This window comes from Psittacula echo, assembly GCF_963264785.1.
Source record: "Psittacula echo genome assembly, chromosome: 1".
Classification (NCBI taxonomy): Eukaryota; Metazoa; Chordata; class Aves; order Psittaciformes; family Psittacidae; genus Psittacula; species Psittacula echo.
In genome coordinates, this window is record NC_137735.1 from 75,182,539 (window position 1) to 75,199,525 (window position 16,987).

Consider the following 16,987-nt stretch of genomic DNA (forward strand, 5'->3'; position numbering starts at 1 on the left):
TATGTGCCAATTTTACTTCTACATATTACAATGAATTTATTCCTGATTTACACTCTGGGAAAGATAAAGGAGGTCTGAGGAGATTATCTGGGTTTCTATTTCAGTATAGGAGATAAGAATTAGCTTTGTTGTCTAACAAGCAGGTGTCAATATATGTATCAGTGTATGTGCCACATATATACAACACCTGCACATATATCTAGATCTATATATACATATATATATGTACTCTTAGAAATAAGAGAGAAAATACAAATATATTTGTATATACACTTCTCTAATTAGAGGACTTCCACAGGTTACCATGTACATAGTGAATGCCATGTGTTCTGTTATGCTGGTGCTATCCAACATATAAGTTGATAAAAAAAAAAATTTAAATTTACAGTAGATTCCTTTTTTCTGTCCCAATCCAGGTTGCTTTGCTACAGACACCAAGCATGTAACTAGGAAGATTTCATGCCAAAACAAAAATGAAGGCCACAGTACTTGAAGAAAAAGATACAAACATACCACCAAAACAAAACCACATATCACAAGGGTTGAAAAATGGTCCACTAAGGGTTAGGTATACAAAATTGCAAATGATAGAAAGAGACAATATCATGGGCATAATGACATAAAAAAATCATATTGCAGAAGGAGGAGGAGAATGGGGAGGTCAGCATCCATCAATTTGTTTCATCTCTCCTACCCAAGGAATTTGGTCCCAGGAGGCCCCAGCTGAAGGATTCGGCTGACCAAACTTTCTCCCTCATTAAGTGGGGGAGGAGCCGTAGGCAGATGAAGTTTACTGAGTACATCCAAAGCAGCAATGAAAGAAAGAACATAAATAAGCTTTATGTATTTTTTGTGCCAGAATGCCAGTGCCACCCATCTGGTCCGCAGAGTGGAATTAGGCTGTACACTGAATACAGTTTCATCCTAGTGATGACAATTTGGTGATGAGCAAAATTAGTTTCCTTGATTTAGGATATTTCTTGCTTATGGGAAGGCAAAGGAAGTTTTGGCAGTGAACTCAGTGGGAACAGAATTCAGACCTTAGAATGCATCTCTGTAAACGGTACAGTAATTTTCTGATTTCACTGCCAGCACAACATCTAGAAAAACTCTTGCAAGAAGGTCACAAAGATCTGAGAATGAATAAAACTATGCTATGTCTTTCAGGTGAAACATTCTCATCAGGTAGAAGAACCATTAAAAATAAAATGGGAGACACTCTTTAAGATCAATTTGTGTGTGACAAAGATAATGGTAACACTAAAAGGGACAGCACAATATTTCTTCTGCTCTTCTTCTTTCTTTCTACTTCTCTTTAAAAATGACCTGGTGGTATAAAGCATCCGATTAATAGCTTTTTTGCTGTTACTTTATCACAAGAGCTAGCCTGTATGTCAAAAGGAATGGTTGGCTTGCTCTTAGCATCACATTTGCACTGTATTAGAACTGCTCTTGCTTTTTAACCAGATTACAGGAACAGTGAAATAGGCAGAAGATGTCTTGGGCATGTTCTCCTTTCACATTCCATAGAAACGCAGTGGGCAGTTAAAAGCTACCAATCACCTATTTTCTCTCCCTCAGCTCAATCTTTTAGCAAAAACACTAACAAAGGTAGCAGCTCTGATGACTGCCCATTATAATAAGATTTTAAAACAACTGATTTGTTCCTAAATGGATTGTAACTCTTCCTGTTTACAGAGTCACTTTTTTTACAATTCCTGAATGAAACTGTTTATTGTAATAGAAGTGGTTCCTTCAATCATCCATTTTTGGATGCCACAGTTGATAGGGAGAACAGTTGGTAAAACAAATAAAGTGTGGAGAACTGCTGCTTTCAGCTGAAAATCCCTATGACAAGCTCAGCAGCAGCCACAAATCTGATCTTTCTATGGGGTTTGCAGCATAGGACAAAAAAGACAGCCAAAAAATTCCAGGGTTGTCCCATTGCTTAATTTAGCAATTTCAACCCCAGAAAAGTCAAAGGCGCTGTGCTTCCCTAATAGTCCAATTTACTGGTAACACAACACAAGTCTCTAAAATAAGCAGCAGTAACTTGTGTTGCACATGTAGCAGGCTTTACATTTGGGCTTTAGACCAGTGCTGTGCTAATCATGCCTTAGATGCAGATTGTTTCCTGGCTGCAAAGGGTCCTTTCCCGCTATAATACCACAACACTGAGTAATAGTTCTATTGCAAGGAAGCACAGTAGTCTTCCTGCTAGTGGTTAAAATACCTGTTTTCACAGGAAAAGGCATAAAGCTTTGTGAATTGTCAACTAACAACTGATTTGTATTTCACACAGCCAGTCTGTTACCATATGTTACAAGCATCTTTTCGGAAAAAGGAACCATTTCAGTGCAACTTGCAAACAGACAAAAATAGACTGAACATTTTCCATTAGGCCAGATGACAGCCCTTACCCAAGAAACTGAGCACCAGAAGGTCCCACTTCTATCAGGCGGCTGGCCAGACCTTCACCTTCCACCATAGGGGGCATGGTGGCCAGTCTGTGACGTTTCACCAACCGGCAAGTCACTCGTGTTGGAGCAGTGCATTTCCGTGGAGGAATAATGATTCGGAGTCCGTTGTGTCTGCAGCCTCTCATGGCACCCCCACGAGCATCTACCATGAAACTAACTAGGAAGCTGAAAAATCCGGGGGAAGAAAATTAGATACAAGCCATATTGAAATGCCTTTGGTTATGTTCCACATACGTAACAAACTACATATGAACATATCGCTCTTTCTCAAGATGTACAATTTGAAAAAGCCTTTCTCCCATGTGAAGCACCAAATCATGCTAAGATCATTTATTATTTAAACTAACATCTGCTATCTAAGAGTTCTTCACAGAAAGTCGTATTTTACAGTGCTGCTGTTGGGACAAATACCAGCAGTCACTAAGAAATGTGAGCACATGTGTTTCTACCTATTAGAGACAAAGTCAACTGCAAATATCACTACTGTGTACCTGCATGCATATCCACTGTAAATTTGGTACTCTAGTTATCTGATCGAAGAATATTATTTATGACTCATGGATATAAAGCCAATTCTGATTGGAGGGATTGTTGGGGCTTTGGGTGATTTTAAGATATCTATATGATCTTCTAGTTATTTGCTAAACAATACTTTCTAACAAAAAATGGGTTTGAATTTAAAAAAAAAAAAAAATTTCATTATGGAGCATGTGGATACAATTCATATTATATGACTGGAGCTAGCACGTATTTATGTAAAAACCCAACACATCCTTACTGTTTGAGGGCAAATTTTGGATTTTGGTGACATGACAATACCTGCAGTCACTATATAAGAAGTTCATTTATGGATTTTTGTCTTTCCGCATTACTTTCCACAGCAATACAATGTCCCAGTGGAAAACTTACAGATGCAGAAAAACATCTTTAGAGAGCCCTCTTATTTCTTTCTTTTTCTTTAAAAGGGAGAAAAACATTTCATGAAATTTCTTTTGTCCTGAAGTTTTAATACTGCCATGTATAACCAACCGGTAGATTTTGTCAAGTTTGTTACAAAGACTGGGGACATTCTTGGGAAAGGTATAGAACTACTTCAATTTCTTTTATTTTTTTTTTAAACTGATTTATGACTTAGGATCATGCCTGATGTGGGATGGGAATGCCAGGTTGTTGGAAGTGAAAATAAGAGTAGATGAGACAGAATGGTATCAGGCCTACTTCTAGCCACTAAAATAGAATCATCACATTGGGAGTCGCAGAAATGCTACTGAATGACCTGCAATAGAGAAAAGCCCTTATAACATAAGTAACAAATACAGGTATTTTTCCACTGTTCCCTTGACCGTTCTGTGCAACAAACATTGCATCCATTTCTTGTCCACACAGCGACAAGTAATTCCACATGCTGTAAAAACACAACACTCAACACACCGTGCAAATCAGAAAAATGGGTGATGGAAAGGAGCCACAAGCGCCAGTCAGAAGCACACCATGCACCACGGATGCCAGTCTTTCTCACACATGCAGTCTCCTATTCTACTGCCATTCATATACCTCTAGGTTTTGTTTAGTGTAAAAGTCTGGGTAGTACAACCATTATCTCATTCCTTAGAGGTTGGTGTTTCTGTGGTTTTAACAAGGGGGGAAAAAAAGAAAATGAAAACATTTTACAGCTTTGATTCTCTGGGGATTATCTGAGAGCTTGGAAGCTTCCTTCACAAAACACACACTTTATACATATTAAAGCACAGATGAAAGAAGAGCTTAAGAGATACTAAATGCTCAATTGTTGCAAAAATACTGTAGCTTTATCAAAGTGGTTTTGAATTACATTTCAGAGAATCAGTCCAAGTCTCTATTATGATGGATGCATTTAGAGGTAGTTAATAACACTGAATGCTGGAGGAAGAGTTTCACATTTTGATGCTAATACCAGGAGCAAGAGAAACACCACCCCCACAATTACCCAAACCTAATGAGTGCACTTACTGAATTAAATTAATATTCACATTTTTCATTGTGTAAGATGTTATGAATACAATTTTTAGGATTCAGTTATTTCCATTATGACATACTACTCAAGATTGCATATTTTAACAACCGGATAGCCTTCTTTTGCTGTCCATCACTGAAATATTACTGCTAGGTCATCTATCTGTCTCACGTCCTCCTTAGCTATCTCCACATGTGTCTCAGCAATGCCAAAACCATGGTTAACTGCTAGAAGAATACATAGACACAAAAGGTAAGGGTTCAAACCAAATAATCTCCCTTCTGAGCACAATAATGGGTTCCATTGCTTTTAATACAATCCTTTTTCTCCTTGTAGTGATTTCCTTTTAGACTAAGAGACAAGCAGAGTGCTGAAATCATACTGCCATCTCATAAAGCACACCTTACACACTTCAACAATTAAGAAAACCAGCTTGTGGCATAAAACCAATATAAAAGCTAAAGAAGCAAGAGTACTCTTTGATTTTGACCATCTGTAACAAACTTGTATCTCACCTCATACACACAGTCTTACCCTGTGTTCTCACACCTGTAAAACTCAGGATCTAATACAGATCAACTAAAAATGGAGGGTGGCATTTGTCTCTAGCAATCACTCGAGATGCAGAGGAATAGCTCTGTGTGTTCAGGCCTTAAAGTTGCAACTCTTTCCTTCAGCTCAAGTTTACTGAATGTGCTGGTGGGTCTGTCAGTCAATCTATCACAACATCTATTGGTAATCGATCGCTGAAACCAAGCATAGCTCCAAAGAGTGGAAAAACAGGCCAAGGTAAGTATCACTGGAATGTGGACATCAAGAAAACAGAATAAAAACAGTAGGGCATTATTATTCAGGGTAAAAACAGCTGTTTCTATCATAAGGAAGGTCTATTGTATTTATTAAATAATGGGACACAATCTGGCAAACACAAGCGTTCACCACAATATACACCAAAAAACAGATTTGTGCTGTATCACAGAAACAGATCCCCAGATGAAATGGGGGACTCCTGAAGGCCTTTGTGACTTCTTCAACTGCTGGACAGCAAATCCAGACAAACACAGAATTCTGTGAGGACAGCACAGAAAGGTTAGTGCCAATTGCTACACTAGATATGGAGAAGGCAGTTGACAAAATCAGCTATATACTATGAAATTTCAAAAACAAATTTTGGACAACTAGCATGAATTAGTGCAAAAGAAACAAACTGAAGGGCAAAATTCCTCAGCCGCAGAACCATGGCATAAAAGTCTGAAAGAACAGTACATTGATACAGGACTTGTAAAGCTGATACAAGTATAAAGATATGTTCTTTTTCACCATACCATCCTGTTTATTTCCGAACCATTTGTCACATTCCTTTTTTCATCCACTTATCTAATCCAATTTCTTCTTCCTTTTTTTTTTTTTTTTTAAATCAGCACATTTCACATACTTACTGCTATACAATAGGGTCAGGCAAATAATCTGTAATAAAGCATTTTCTGAATCATAGCGGCCTCTTTTTCTGCCTATCTGCTACATAACAGGGCATCTGGATGATGACATTACTGTTCCAGGACTAGGAAAGCTTTGGCCTTTTGAAGGACTGTGTATATCAACATGCAAATAATCTATACAAAACCAACACATGACATAAAACATTCTTTCAGAAATGTGTATTTAGAAAAGTAAAAAAATTGTATGACTAATATAGAGGAAAAGTAAAATGCACATTAATCATTTTGTTGCCCATGCACACATGCGTTATTTTTCCTCTCCCTAATATCTTTGGACAGATGTTGTTAAGTGACAAGGCTGAAATAGGAAGAGATTGTACTCAAATGAACAGACAAAATTAGCAGGAATAACTAGTAGACTAAGGCATCACTCTGGGAAGTGGCACATTATCACAATAAACTCCTATGGTCAAAAGACAATAACACCGAATTCTAGCATATGAATAACCTTAAAATCATACAGACTCCCTGAAGCTTTGCTGCATGCTGCATGCAGAGAGCCAGTGCTTTGCTTTACCATCCCTGAGAGGTACCCGCTCAATCTTTGCATCAGTCTTCCCTGCTCTGACTTCAAACTTCCTAAAGAGCCTCCTTCTGCCAAGGGCACTGATCACCCTCTGCTAATGCCAGCTTTCATGTGCAAAAAAGTGACTTCTGGCTAAGTAGAACACATGGATCATTCCATGCGTTCCAATCGCAGGAAGCACTACTACAAGCACTGCCAACAACTATGTACAAAGCATGAAAGGGAGAGGGCTCACTAAACAGAAATGCAAAAATGGCTGTGAAGAGTTCAAGAGGAAAAAAAAGAAAAAAAATAAAAGGGATTAAAAGGAATGAGAAAGCTCTTGCAGGTTATCACTAGAAGAGGAGAAGAAAGAGGGCACCCTAAAAGCATTAGGCTGCTAAACGTTCCTTACATACTTCTATGATAATTTATTATAACATTTAAAATTAAAAAAAAAAAAAAAAAAATTAAAAGAAACTAAAATAACTTATAGGAACCCCATGTAGATATAATAGCTACAATTTTCAAATGAGGTTAAAGATACTTTAATAGGGGAAGGAAAACCTTAGCAGAGACTAATTGGTTGGGAAAAATGAAGGAAAACTGAGAAGAGGGAAAACAATACAAATAGGAGAAAACTTTTGGACAGCAGTAAGCAGGAAAGCATTCTTGTGAGCCCTTTAATACAAAGGTGAACAAAACAACTGAACTGATTGATCAAGCAATGCATCAAAATAAGTATTTTCCATCAGCAAAAGACCATTTCAGAAGATGTTCTAAATGTCCTTCCTGTAATAACTATATATACTGGAAGCATCCTTCTTTAGCACTGATTTCAGCTTATCTTGGCAGCCCATGGCAAGAACTTAAATTCAATTAAGTGATGATTCAAAATCAAAGCAGATTATTAATTAAAGCAGCAAAGTCAAAATTTGTATGTCAAGGGAAACCAGGGCAACACCACGATGATCTTTCTCAGCACTCTTTTAAAGAGAATGAGGGGTGAATAGGGATACCTTTCCTTTCCCTTTCCCTTCCCTCTTTTCTCTATGCACCAACCTCTGGGAAAATCGAATGGTACAAGGGGCTGTTAAAAACTACACTGAGAGCAATGGGTGGTGGGACTTTCAAACATTGGGATACACATTTACCAAAAGCCACCTGGTTGGTCAACACCAGAGGATCTGCCAACAGGGCTGGCCCAGCCCAGTCAGAACTTTTACATACTGTAGAAGGGGAGAAAGTTCCTGTGGTGCACATAAAGAATTTGCTGGGGAAGACAGTCTGGGTTATTCCTGCTTCAGGTAAAGGCAAACCCACTCGTGGGATTGCTTTTGCTCAGGGATCCGGACATACTTGGGTAATGAGGGAAGATGAGGAAATCAGATGTGTACCTCCAGGGGATTTGATTTTAGGGGAAAACAGACAATGAACTCAATTGTATGCTGTTGCCTGCTATGTAGCACTTTTACAGCCCACCAACTAGATATCTTCCGGTTAACAGCAACCAGCCCTGACTTCCCTCCAACCATCATCCCAACAAAGAATGAACTTAGATGAAACCAGACGAGTTCTGCGGTATCATCATCAGGCAACAATCCAACACTGCACACAGCCTCTCCTGCTCTGAAAGACTGTTACAAGAGATGGAGACCGACATCATGGACCGGATGAACTCAGCAGCTTTATAGGAATTGGTCCATGCACTAAGGAATGATCCCTCTCTCTCTTTGTGTGTGTGGATGTGTGTATATGTATATATATACACACATATATATATTATATATATATATGAGACAAGAGTGATAGTATATTGGAAAATGTGAGACCTGAGCATGAGGTGAATGGCACGGAATAAGGGGTGGATACTGTCCTGGGGTCAGCAGTAGCAGTCATTTTTCTCCTTCTTAGTAGCTGGTGCAGTGCTGTGTTCTGACTCTCAGCCTGAGAACTACGCTGATAACACCAATGTTTTTAGTTGTTGCTCAGTAACGTTTACTCTGACCAAGGACTTTCTGAGTCTCATGCTCTGCCAGGGAGGAGGAGAAGCTGGGAGGAAGCAGAGACAGGACACCTGACCCAAACTAGCCAAAGAGGTATTCCATACCACAGCACGTCATGCCCAGTATATAAACTGGGGGCAGTTACCCGGAAGGGCTAGATCACTGCTCGGTCGGGCTGGGTATCAGTCGGTGGGTGGTGAGCGGTTGTATTCTCTTCCCTTGTTATTTCCCTTATCGTTATTATTACTGGTGGTAGCAGCAGTGGTTTGTGTTATACCTTAGTTACTGGACTGTTCTTATCTCAACCCATGGGAGTTACATTCTTTTGATTCTCCTCTCCATCCCTCCAGGAACTAGCAGCTGCATGGTTCTGGGTTGCCAGCTGGGCTTAAACCACAACACTTTTTTCTTTTTTTTAACTTTCCTTTCCTTTCTTTTCCTTTCCTTCTCTTTCCTTTTTCCTTTCCTTTTCCCTTTTCTTTTCCACTTTCTTTTTTTTCCCTTTTCTCTTTTCTTCTTTTCTTTCCTTTTCTTTCCTTTTCTTTCCTTTCCTTTTCCTTTCCTTTTCCTTTCCTTTTCTTTTCCTTTCCTTTTCTTTTCCTTTCCTTTTCCTTCTTTTCTTTTTCCTTTTCTTTTCAGGAAAAATATAAATAACAAAAGCAATTGTTTTCTAGAAAAAAGTTACAGACTGCAGGGGAGTCTATACATGCTTCTGTTGAACTCATGGTTAGCAGGTAGATCAAGCATTATCCAATCTCCTCTCATTTAGCAAAATTTACTCATAAATTAGAGAGGATTTTTAATTCTCTTCAATTCTAGAGGAACTGAAAACTACATACTTGCCATAGGAAAGGTAACTATGTCAAATAACCTTGGCTACAGCACTGTTCTGGTTGGGGACTCTAAATCTTTCAGGCTGTTTCCATGCCTTCTACAGAGAGCAGAGAAAATGGTTCCACTCAAACAAAATACAGACAATATGTATGCACTGGATTTATCCACCTTACAAGGACAAAATGTTGTGGTGTATTTTCATGAAATAGCTGCATTTCAGATCTGAGCCCAAGTTATTTATTTTGCTGATTTTATTCATGCAGAATTAATTTGGTTTTGTTCTGTATCTGTGCTCATTTGAAAGATAATATCAGGTTGAACAAATAAATTAAAAACTGAACATGTCAGCAGTGGGGAGGGTGGTGTGAAAGCAGGTACTTATTGTGCGATACCTATTGTGTGATTTATTGTGTGCCAGGTAGAGAGAGCCTTGGGCGACATGGTCTAGGGTGAGGTGCCCCTGCCCATGGCAGGGGGTTGGAACTAGATGATCTTAAGGTCCTTTCCAAACCAAACCATCTACGCTTCTACGATTTGTGAAGAATCAGTGTCATGTAAATAGCTTTGTAGAATAGTCACAGTGTTAGGCGGCTGTGAATGCAAGCATGTTAGCACTCTAACACACGTCTTATTCTGCAGAATCATTTGAGGAGCCATGCAAACCCAGCATCTTTGTGAATTGCTTTTCTAGAACAGGCAATAGTTCTGCGAACACACAAACCCCAAGTAGGCCAAATCAATACACCACCACTTTCATACGCTCAGTTTGGGTGCAATTATCTTTTCAGACCAGCTAGGCAGGCACACATGCTCTCATCAGGTAGCAGGGAGCAAGAAAAAGCTCTAACTAGAGCACATTCATCATAGACACATTTAAGAACTTTTCTGCATATATTATCTTAATTTTTAAAAGAAACTGGGAAACAAGGAGATAGCAGCAATTCACTGTTAGTCGCAGAGTGAAGAAGTAGAAACAATCAGGGTGCTTCAGCCATTGTAAAGTGTTCAGCTGGAGAGGAAAACTGACAAAGTCTGAAATTAAGAAACAATGCCTTGATCCAGCTCCTGCTGAAGTCAACAGCAAGTCATTCAACAACCTCAGTGTGCTTTCCATCAGGCTGCAACTATGCCATACATCAACAAGGCAAAATACACATTCCAGGAGGACAAAAAACACGATCCTATACAGGAAACCACTAGAGTATTAACTTCTGGTAACATTGTCTTCACTGCACTAGTCAACTAAAGGGAGATTGTGTGACATGACCTAAAAATATGGGTTTGTAGTGTAAGTATTTATTTAATAATTTTACATTTAAGATGAACATTTAAGATTTTCACCTTTATACAGTTCTGTTAAAGGAGATGAAAAGGCACTGTGCCAATAAACAGTTTGCCAAGTGAAGGTAATCTCCTTCCATTGGGTAGGTACTGCTTCAGGTGTTCTATAGAGGACACAATGTGCCAGTGATTCAATCACTGATTAACTGAGGTCACACAAAAAAATGCATCTGGCATGAAAAAATAAATATACTGGGTCTGTGCTGTTATTCTGCTAGTTTTAATAGGGTGGCACAACTTGGAAAATATGGCTTAGGGACTGGATCTGCATTATTTTTTAGACAGATAAGGGATATAAAAGCCTCTCTAAGCAATATAACAGCTAAAACTAAATCTATCTGCAGTGGTTTGGGTTATATTAGTGGGCGGAGAGGCGCAGTCCTTCCTTTTAATAATATTAAACCATGCCACCAACAGAGAAATGTCTTGTTAATTAAATCAATGGTTCAAACTGTATAGAAATCTATAAGGAGCTTTGTTAAGAGTCTTTGTAGTGGACTTATTATGCATCCAGTATTTTTTTCTTACAGAGAACACAGCAGATGATAGAAAGTGGACACTTACTGTCTAAGCAGATAAATATGGCCATGTGCAACTGCTGTTACAGATACTATGGCCATGTGTAGCAGTAACTACTGCTAGTCTCTTTTCTCTTGGCTAACATGCATTATCAAAACACTAAAGCATCCTGAAGTGAGGTAAGAGAGGAAAATAAACAGGGTGGGTGAGAAGTGCAATGTATTATAGAAAGAAATTATGCAGAAGTTCACCTGCTGTTGTCATGATCAAGACATGGAGAAGATCGTCTGTAATAGAATAGATGATTTAACATCAAAAAGGAAAAGAAAGGGGAGAAAAACAATGAGTTAAATGAAATACTGAAATATTGGAAAAATGAAACAGATTTCTAAACTAAACACATGAACATATACATATATATGTATATTCATTACACGTGAAAAGGTAGGAGTCAGTAGTATGGAAAATAAGCCTACACAGACATCCTTGGTTACAAAGGGTTACTACTAGTAGAGCAATAAAGCTAGAGTGATCTGGTTTCTCTACACATGTTCTCAAACTAGAAGTCAGATACCTAAAATGTACACTTAGAGCCTGAGTACAACTTCTAGAACTAGATTAGGTGAAATGCAGCATGGTTTAGGTATCTACATCTAAAATTTGACCACAGTATATCAAGAGGTAAGGTATCTAAGGTAATTCCAGCCACTGTTTCTGATAACACAATAAACCATGATTTTCTTTTCTTCATATGTCCTGTTAATATATTCTGTCCCCCACTTTCTTCCATTTCAGCATGTTTCTTGTCCTCCTTTTGTTCTGCACTACAGAATGACAAACTTCAAACTTTCACTTTGACCTGTTTAGGCTCTTAGCTATGTGTCACATTGTCAGTTAGTTTTCTGATGAAGTTTTTTATTATACGTATCTCTGTTGCAACTTTCTTCCACTGACATGAACAAGCACTTGCTATTCATGAAACAGACCCACTCTTCTGCCTGATTGTAACTTTCTGAACAAAGGTCATAAAGGCTATGGTATAAATTGAAATCATTCAGACTTTTAGATTTAAGAAATGACTATCAGCTGATCACTGCCAGGTCCTGTTTCCGTAACTATTACCCAGAAAATTAATCTCATACTGGAGAAAACAACATTATGGATTCGAAATACAACACTTGAAATATATTTTGTTTACCTTGTTAACAAGGATCCAGCCTCCTTTTTTGCAGATACGCAGCTAAGAATGATAATTCACATTATTTGTCACAGTTCAAGCTGCCCACTTCCTCATCTTTCTCCCTTTTTCACTGATGGAAGCAACAACTTCCACAAAGGTAAATTCACTAATAATACCCCAGCTACTTAATTTTGTCAGATACAAGTACTGATACACTTGGATCATCAATTAGTAAAACAGGGACTTGTTTAACAAATTATATAAAATAAATCAATATTTGTCATTAAACCAAAGTTTTACCATACGCAAGTCAGAGTTGGAAAAGCTGCAGAGTTACTACAAATCTTGAAATTTCAAGCATAGAAGTTTTGGTTAGTTATGCAAAGGGTGAAATATACGCCTGTGAAATTCCACACCAGAAGAACAATTCTTTCTAGATTTACCTTTTTCCTCAGGGGTGTTACACTCTGATCCACCCCTGCAATGGGAGATCAGTAGGAACTCAGCAACAATTTGGGGTTAGCCACTGAAGTACTGCAGGGAAAGAATACTGTCTATTTTTTTTTTAGATTGCACAGAATACAAAATTAAGATAATTTGTGTCAAATAAAGTACCGTTCGATGCTTTGCTGATGTGTTAACTTTATAAAAACATGGTCTGAATTCAATATATTTCCAGTGTCCCAGGCAAAACTGAGGCCATATCCTTGCTTTAAGCCACTAACAATGTTTATATAGGATTTCTTTTCCAACACTAAGTGTTTTCTTTCATGACAGATATATACTACTTCAGTGCGTGTGCCTGAAATGCCAGCAGTGTCGCTAGTTCACAAGAACCTGATAATAAAGCGTGTCTGCATAGGAAGGAGGGTGTAGGTCACAAAAGGGGCATAAATAACAAACATATTTGTTTTTCCAGATAAGTAAATGCAAAAATCACTCACACAGTACTTCTATGATTATTTCACTTTTAAAATAAGGACTTACAAGCAGAACTGTAGTAGTCAATGTATTTTCCTAAAAAAGAGGTGTAAACAACAGGCACCCAACAGTTTATGATAAATTAATGACCTGGACAAGTCTAAGCAAGATAAAAATGAAGTGTTGTAGAGTCTTTTCCATAGGCTAAGTAATCATTACTAAAGGTTTATCTACTACAATATCTAGTGGCAAGTTGGTTGGTAATGTAAGAGGAACATAATTATTTGTGTCATATTAAATGTCACTATTTTAGACAAGGCTGCAGATATTATTGCTCCTATTAAAATCCAATATTCTTATTCTACCACTAGCACACCCTGGTCATCCAGAAAGGTTTAAATATCACTCATATTTTTTAAAAGAAAAATACAAAATGACTGCACATCCAAGAAATAAATGCCACTCTCCTAGAAAGTATCTAGTTTATCCTTTGCAATCAGTGGTGAGACCTACCTTTCTGATAGTGAAAAATAACACATCCTTTTGAAACAGTCTGTGAACTATTTAGGGTTTGAATAAAACAGCAAAACAATTTTAAAGCTTACATTCTGATATAAATATAGACACATAAAACATACATAATGTACATATTAAGTATTTCTGTTAGATTTGTTAGTTTGGAGCTGAAGAAAAGCAAATCCAAACAGCACTGATCACAGCCAAATACCCTGCTACCAACTAACAAACAAACTCCTCATATGTGTCACAAATCAGTCAATTTGAAATTGCAATAAGACAATATTGTTTCTCTTCTAGACCAGGACTGACTGTCATTCCAAATGGGACTCCAATGTTATTTTTCGAAAGATATGGACTCTCGCAAGACTGTTGTAAATTCATTTGCGATTTACGATAAAATCTTTCTCCTTGTGATGTCCAGCCATGCTGCGCACAATGCAGCTCCACAGAAATTAAATGCTTTTTTATGAAATCAGTTTCTTATGAATTCACCTGCACATGCCTTATCAAATCTGACAGCAGGACACAAGTGTAGAATTTAGTGTAAAGAATAAAACTACTTAAAATTCAGTAAGTAAGAGCACTTACAACAAATGCACCCAGATTTTGAGGCAACCAGGATAAACTTTGTAAGTATGAATTTGTCTGGGCCTGCATTTTGACCTCTCTCACTCTGTTTCAGTGAGCTTGCCTAAATGAAAAAGCTTACAAAGAGTCAGTTGTGAGAATACACAAATGTAGTGGCCAAATAATTGTAAAGCACATGATGTTTAGGTTGCTTGTCTATTCCACCGTTCATGTAGTTTAAATCATGACAAACACTAGAGCTGATGCTTACCTAAAGTACTTCACTAGCATAGGAAGTACTAATCATCTAGAGCGATTAGGCCCTTCATCTCAATTACCAACTTTTAAAAGGCACTGTATTTATATCTCCATAAAATCCACACAAATGTATGAATCCACGTGTCAATAATTCATTCCTCTTGAACATGACCAAAAGCTCACTGACTTGCAGTTATTTCAGTGGATAGTCTTGCCACTCAGGTTTGCTTGATCATCAGAGCCTAAGAGATCATAACAAGTTACTGACAGCTCTCAGAGGCAATGAATTAAAATATGACTCTTGGTTAAGCACCAGTTGAAGCTGCTGTCACTGCAGGTATTCTGTTTCTCTTTTTTTTTAGTATAAAGCTAATTGACACACTCACCCTGAATGAATAGGGCTGGAAGAAAGAGCCACATTGTCCAAGTTTTCAGGGCCCCAGCTTAAGCGATATGAATTCCTTTCAGCTTCTTTGGCCAGAGTTGTTACCTTGGTAAGCAAAAAACACCTCCTTTTTACTACAATAAAATCAATTCATCAACCAAACAATAAGAAGAGATATTTTGCATAGTAATGCCTAAAGCATTTAAACATTTTTAAAGAGAACTGAGTAATAATAGCATTAAGACATTAGAAACCACTTACTGGAACATTTTGTACTCGCTCAAAGTAATCATGTCAGTGTTTCCAGTGACATGAATGCTTTGATTTACCAAAGGGACATTTCCCAAAATCTGTTTGTTTGTTTGTTTAACTACAAGCATGTTTCTTTGACGACAGTGGCCTTGAGTTCATTAAATGACCGGAATATTTAGCCCAATGGCTGTTAGCATCATTCAAAAATCAGTTAACCTGGAGAATGTTATGAAGACAGTCCCTGTACTACATTCACACAACTTAGCCATTTATGTTGGAATAGAGTTTAATATTGCACATCATAATACACTATTAAATATCAATGGAAATTAGATTTATATTAAAATAAAGCAGCATACACAACATGGTATTATTAGGACAATTAAAACTGTAATCTTTTTATATTTCTGTGTTTATAAGTGAACTTACAGAGAATTTGCTTACCTGCTGACTGGGGATTACAACTGTGTCGTCAATCATGGCACTGTCCCTCAGGTAGGAGGCATGGCTCAGTGTGTGTGACCTGTCTGAACTGAAGGATCGCAGGCTGGTAGGTTGGTAGGATACCAGAGCAATGCATCAGCAGCACAGATGATGTTGTAAAGGTTTCATGATAGATCAAGTGGGAGAATGAAGAAAGCATGCTATTAGCAATATGATGCAGCTTCCAGGGGGAGTAACAGTCACAGGGGAAAAAACAGCGCTTTACAAATCTGTGGTATGCTACCTTGTTGACCAAGAGCCACAAAGTCTTTTGACTGACTGATCTGCTTCAAAATGCAGAACCTAGATGACAGTTTATTTTATATCCACAAATACTTTATACTTGGCTTTGTGGCACGATAGTTTCCTTATAATAAAGAGCATTAATTTCTTTTAAGTAAGGCTCTCCAAAGAAGTTCTGTTTCCAGCAAGTCACAAAAGCACAGCACTATGGAAAACCAGAATGCTAATAACTGAAGAAAAGCTGAAAGGACTCTTTCTGAAGCTTTGTTATGATCTACTCTGTCCCTTTAAGACTGTAAATAAGTAAGCTTGATGTTGTCCCCTGGAAGGTACACACAGCAAGGTGAATTGTGGCCAGCCGCAAGCTCCTGTGTGAAACAAAACTCATCCTCAGTATGCCAACAGCATCTTTAGAGAGGCAGTCCAGATGCGAGCAGTGTTGTCTTTGTAAGTACACACAGCCCTACAGAAAACTGGTTGCTGTAGCAATGGGAGATGCAAGGTTGTAAATAAGCTGCTTCCAAGCACTGGCTCAGAACGTAACTGCAGTATACGCTAGCAAAAAGGCAAAAAAAGACAAATAAGACACCACAGAAGGACATACTGAGGTAAACGGGGTTTCTGCTACCAAATAGCACTAGTTTTGTCCTTTAAATATTTACCAGCAGCAGTATTACAAATAGTGATTTTTAAAAACAGATCAACCACCTTCCGATGTTGTATGTGTACTCTGTGATGTTGTTCTGTATCTTGATGAATATAGGACCTATCACTGAAGGAAGTGGTTTATTTTTCATGGCTTACATATCCATGAGTAGTATTTATCATGACTAATGCACTGGATCAGAACAATAGGCCATTTATGTCAACACATCAAATTTTAAGGGATAATTCTTTAGCAGCAGTTAGCGGTAAGGTAAGAAAGTCATGTACATTATGGACACAAGATTCAAGAGCTTTAAGTGCAAATCTTGTTGGAAATCATATTTTACCATCAGATAT

At 37.9% G+C, this 16,987-nt stretch overlaps 1 protein-coding gene across 1 annotated transcript in view; it reads right to left on the bottom strand.

Annotated features, from left to right (window-relative positions):
• ANK2 (ankyrin 2) overlaps positions 1 to 16,987 on the bottom strand; it is a gene marked incomplete at its 5' end in the record, with an annotated part of 189,955 nt that overhangs the window by 46,816 nt on the left and 126,152 nt on the right. Inside the window, 5 exons of the mRNA XM_080621291.1 lie at positions 695 to 793; positions 2,421 to 2,645; positions 11,429 to 11,464; positions 15,009 to 15,112; positions 15,704 to 15,806. Coding sequence (XP_080477417.1) covers positions 695 to 793; positions 2,421 to 2,645; positions 11,429 to 11,464; positions 15,009 to 15,112; positions 15,704 to 15,806 — 567 coding nt within the window. The remainder of the gene's footprint in view (positions 1 to 694; positions 794 to 2,420; positions 2,646 to 11,428; positions 11,465 to 15,008; positions 15,113 to 15,703; positions 15,807 to 16,987) is intronic.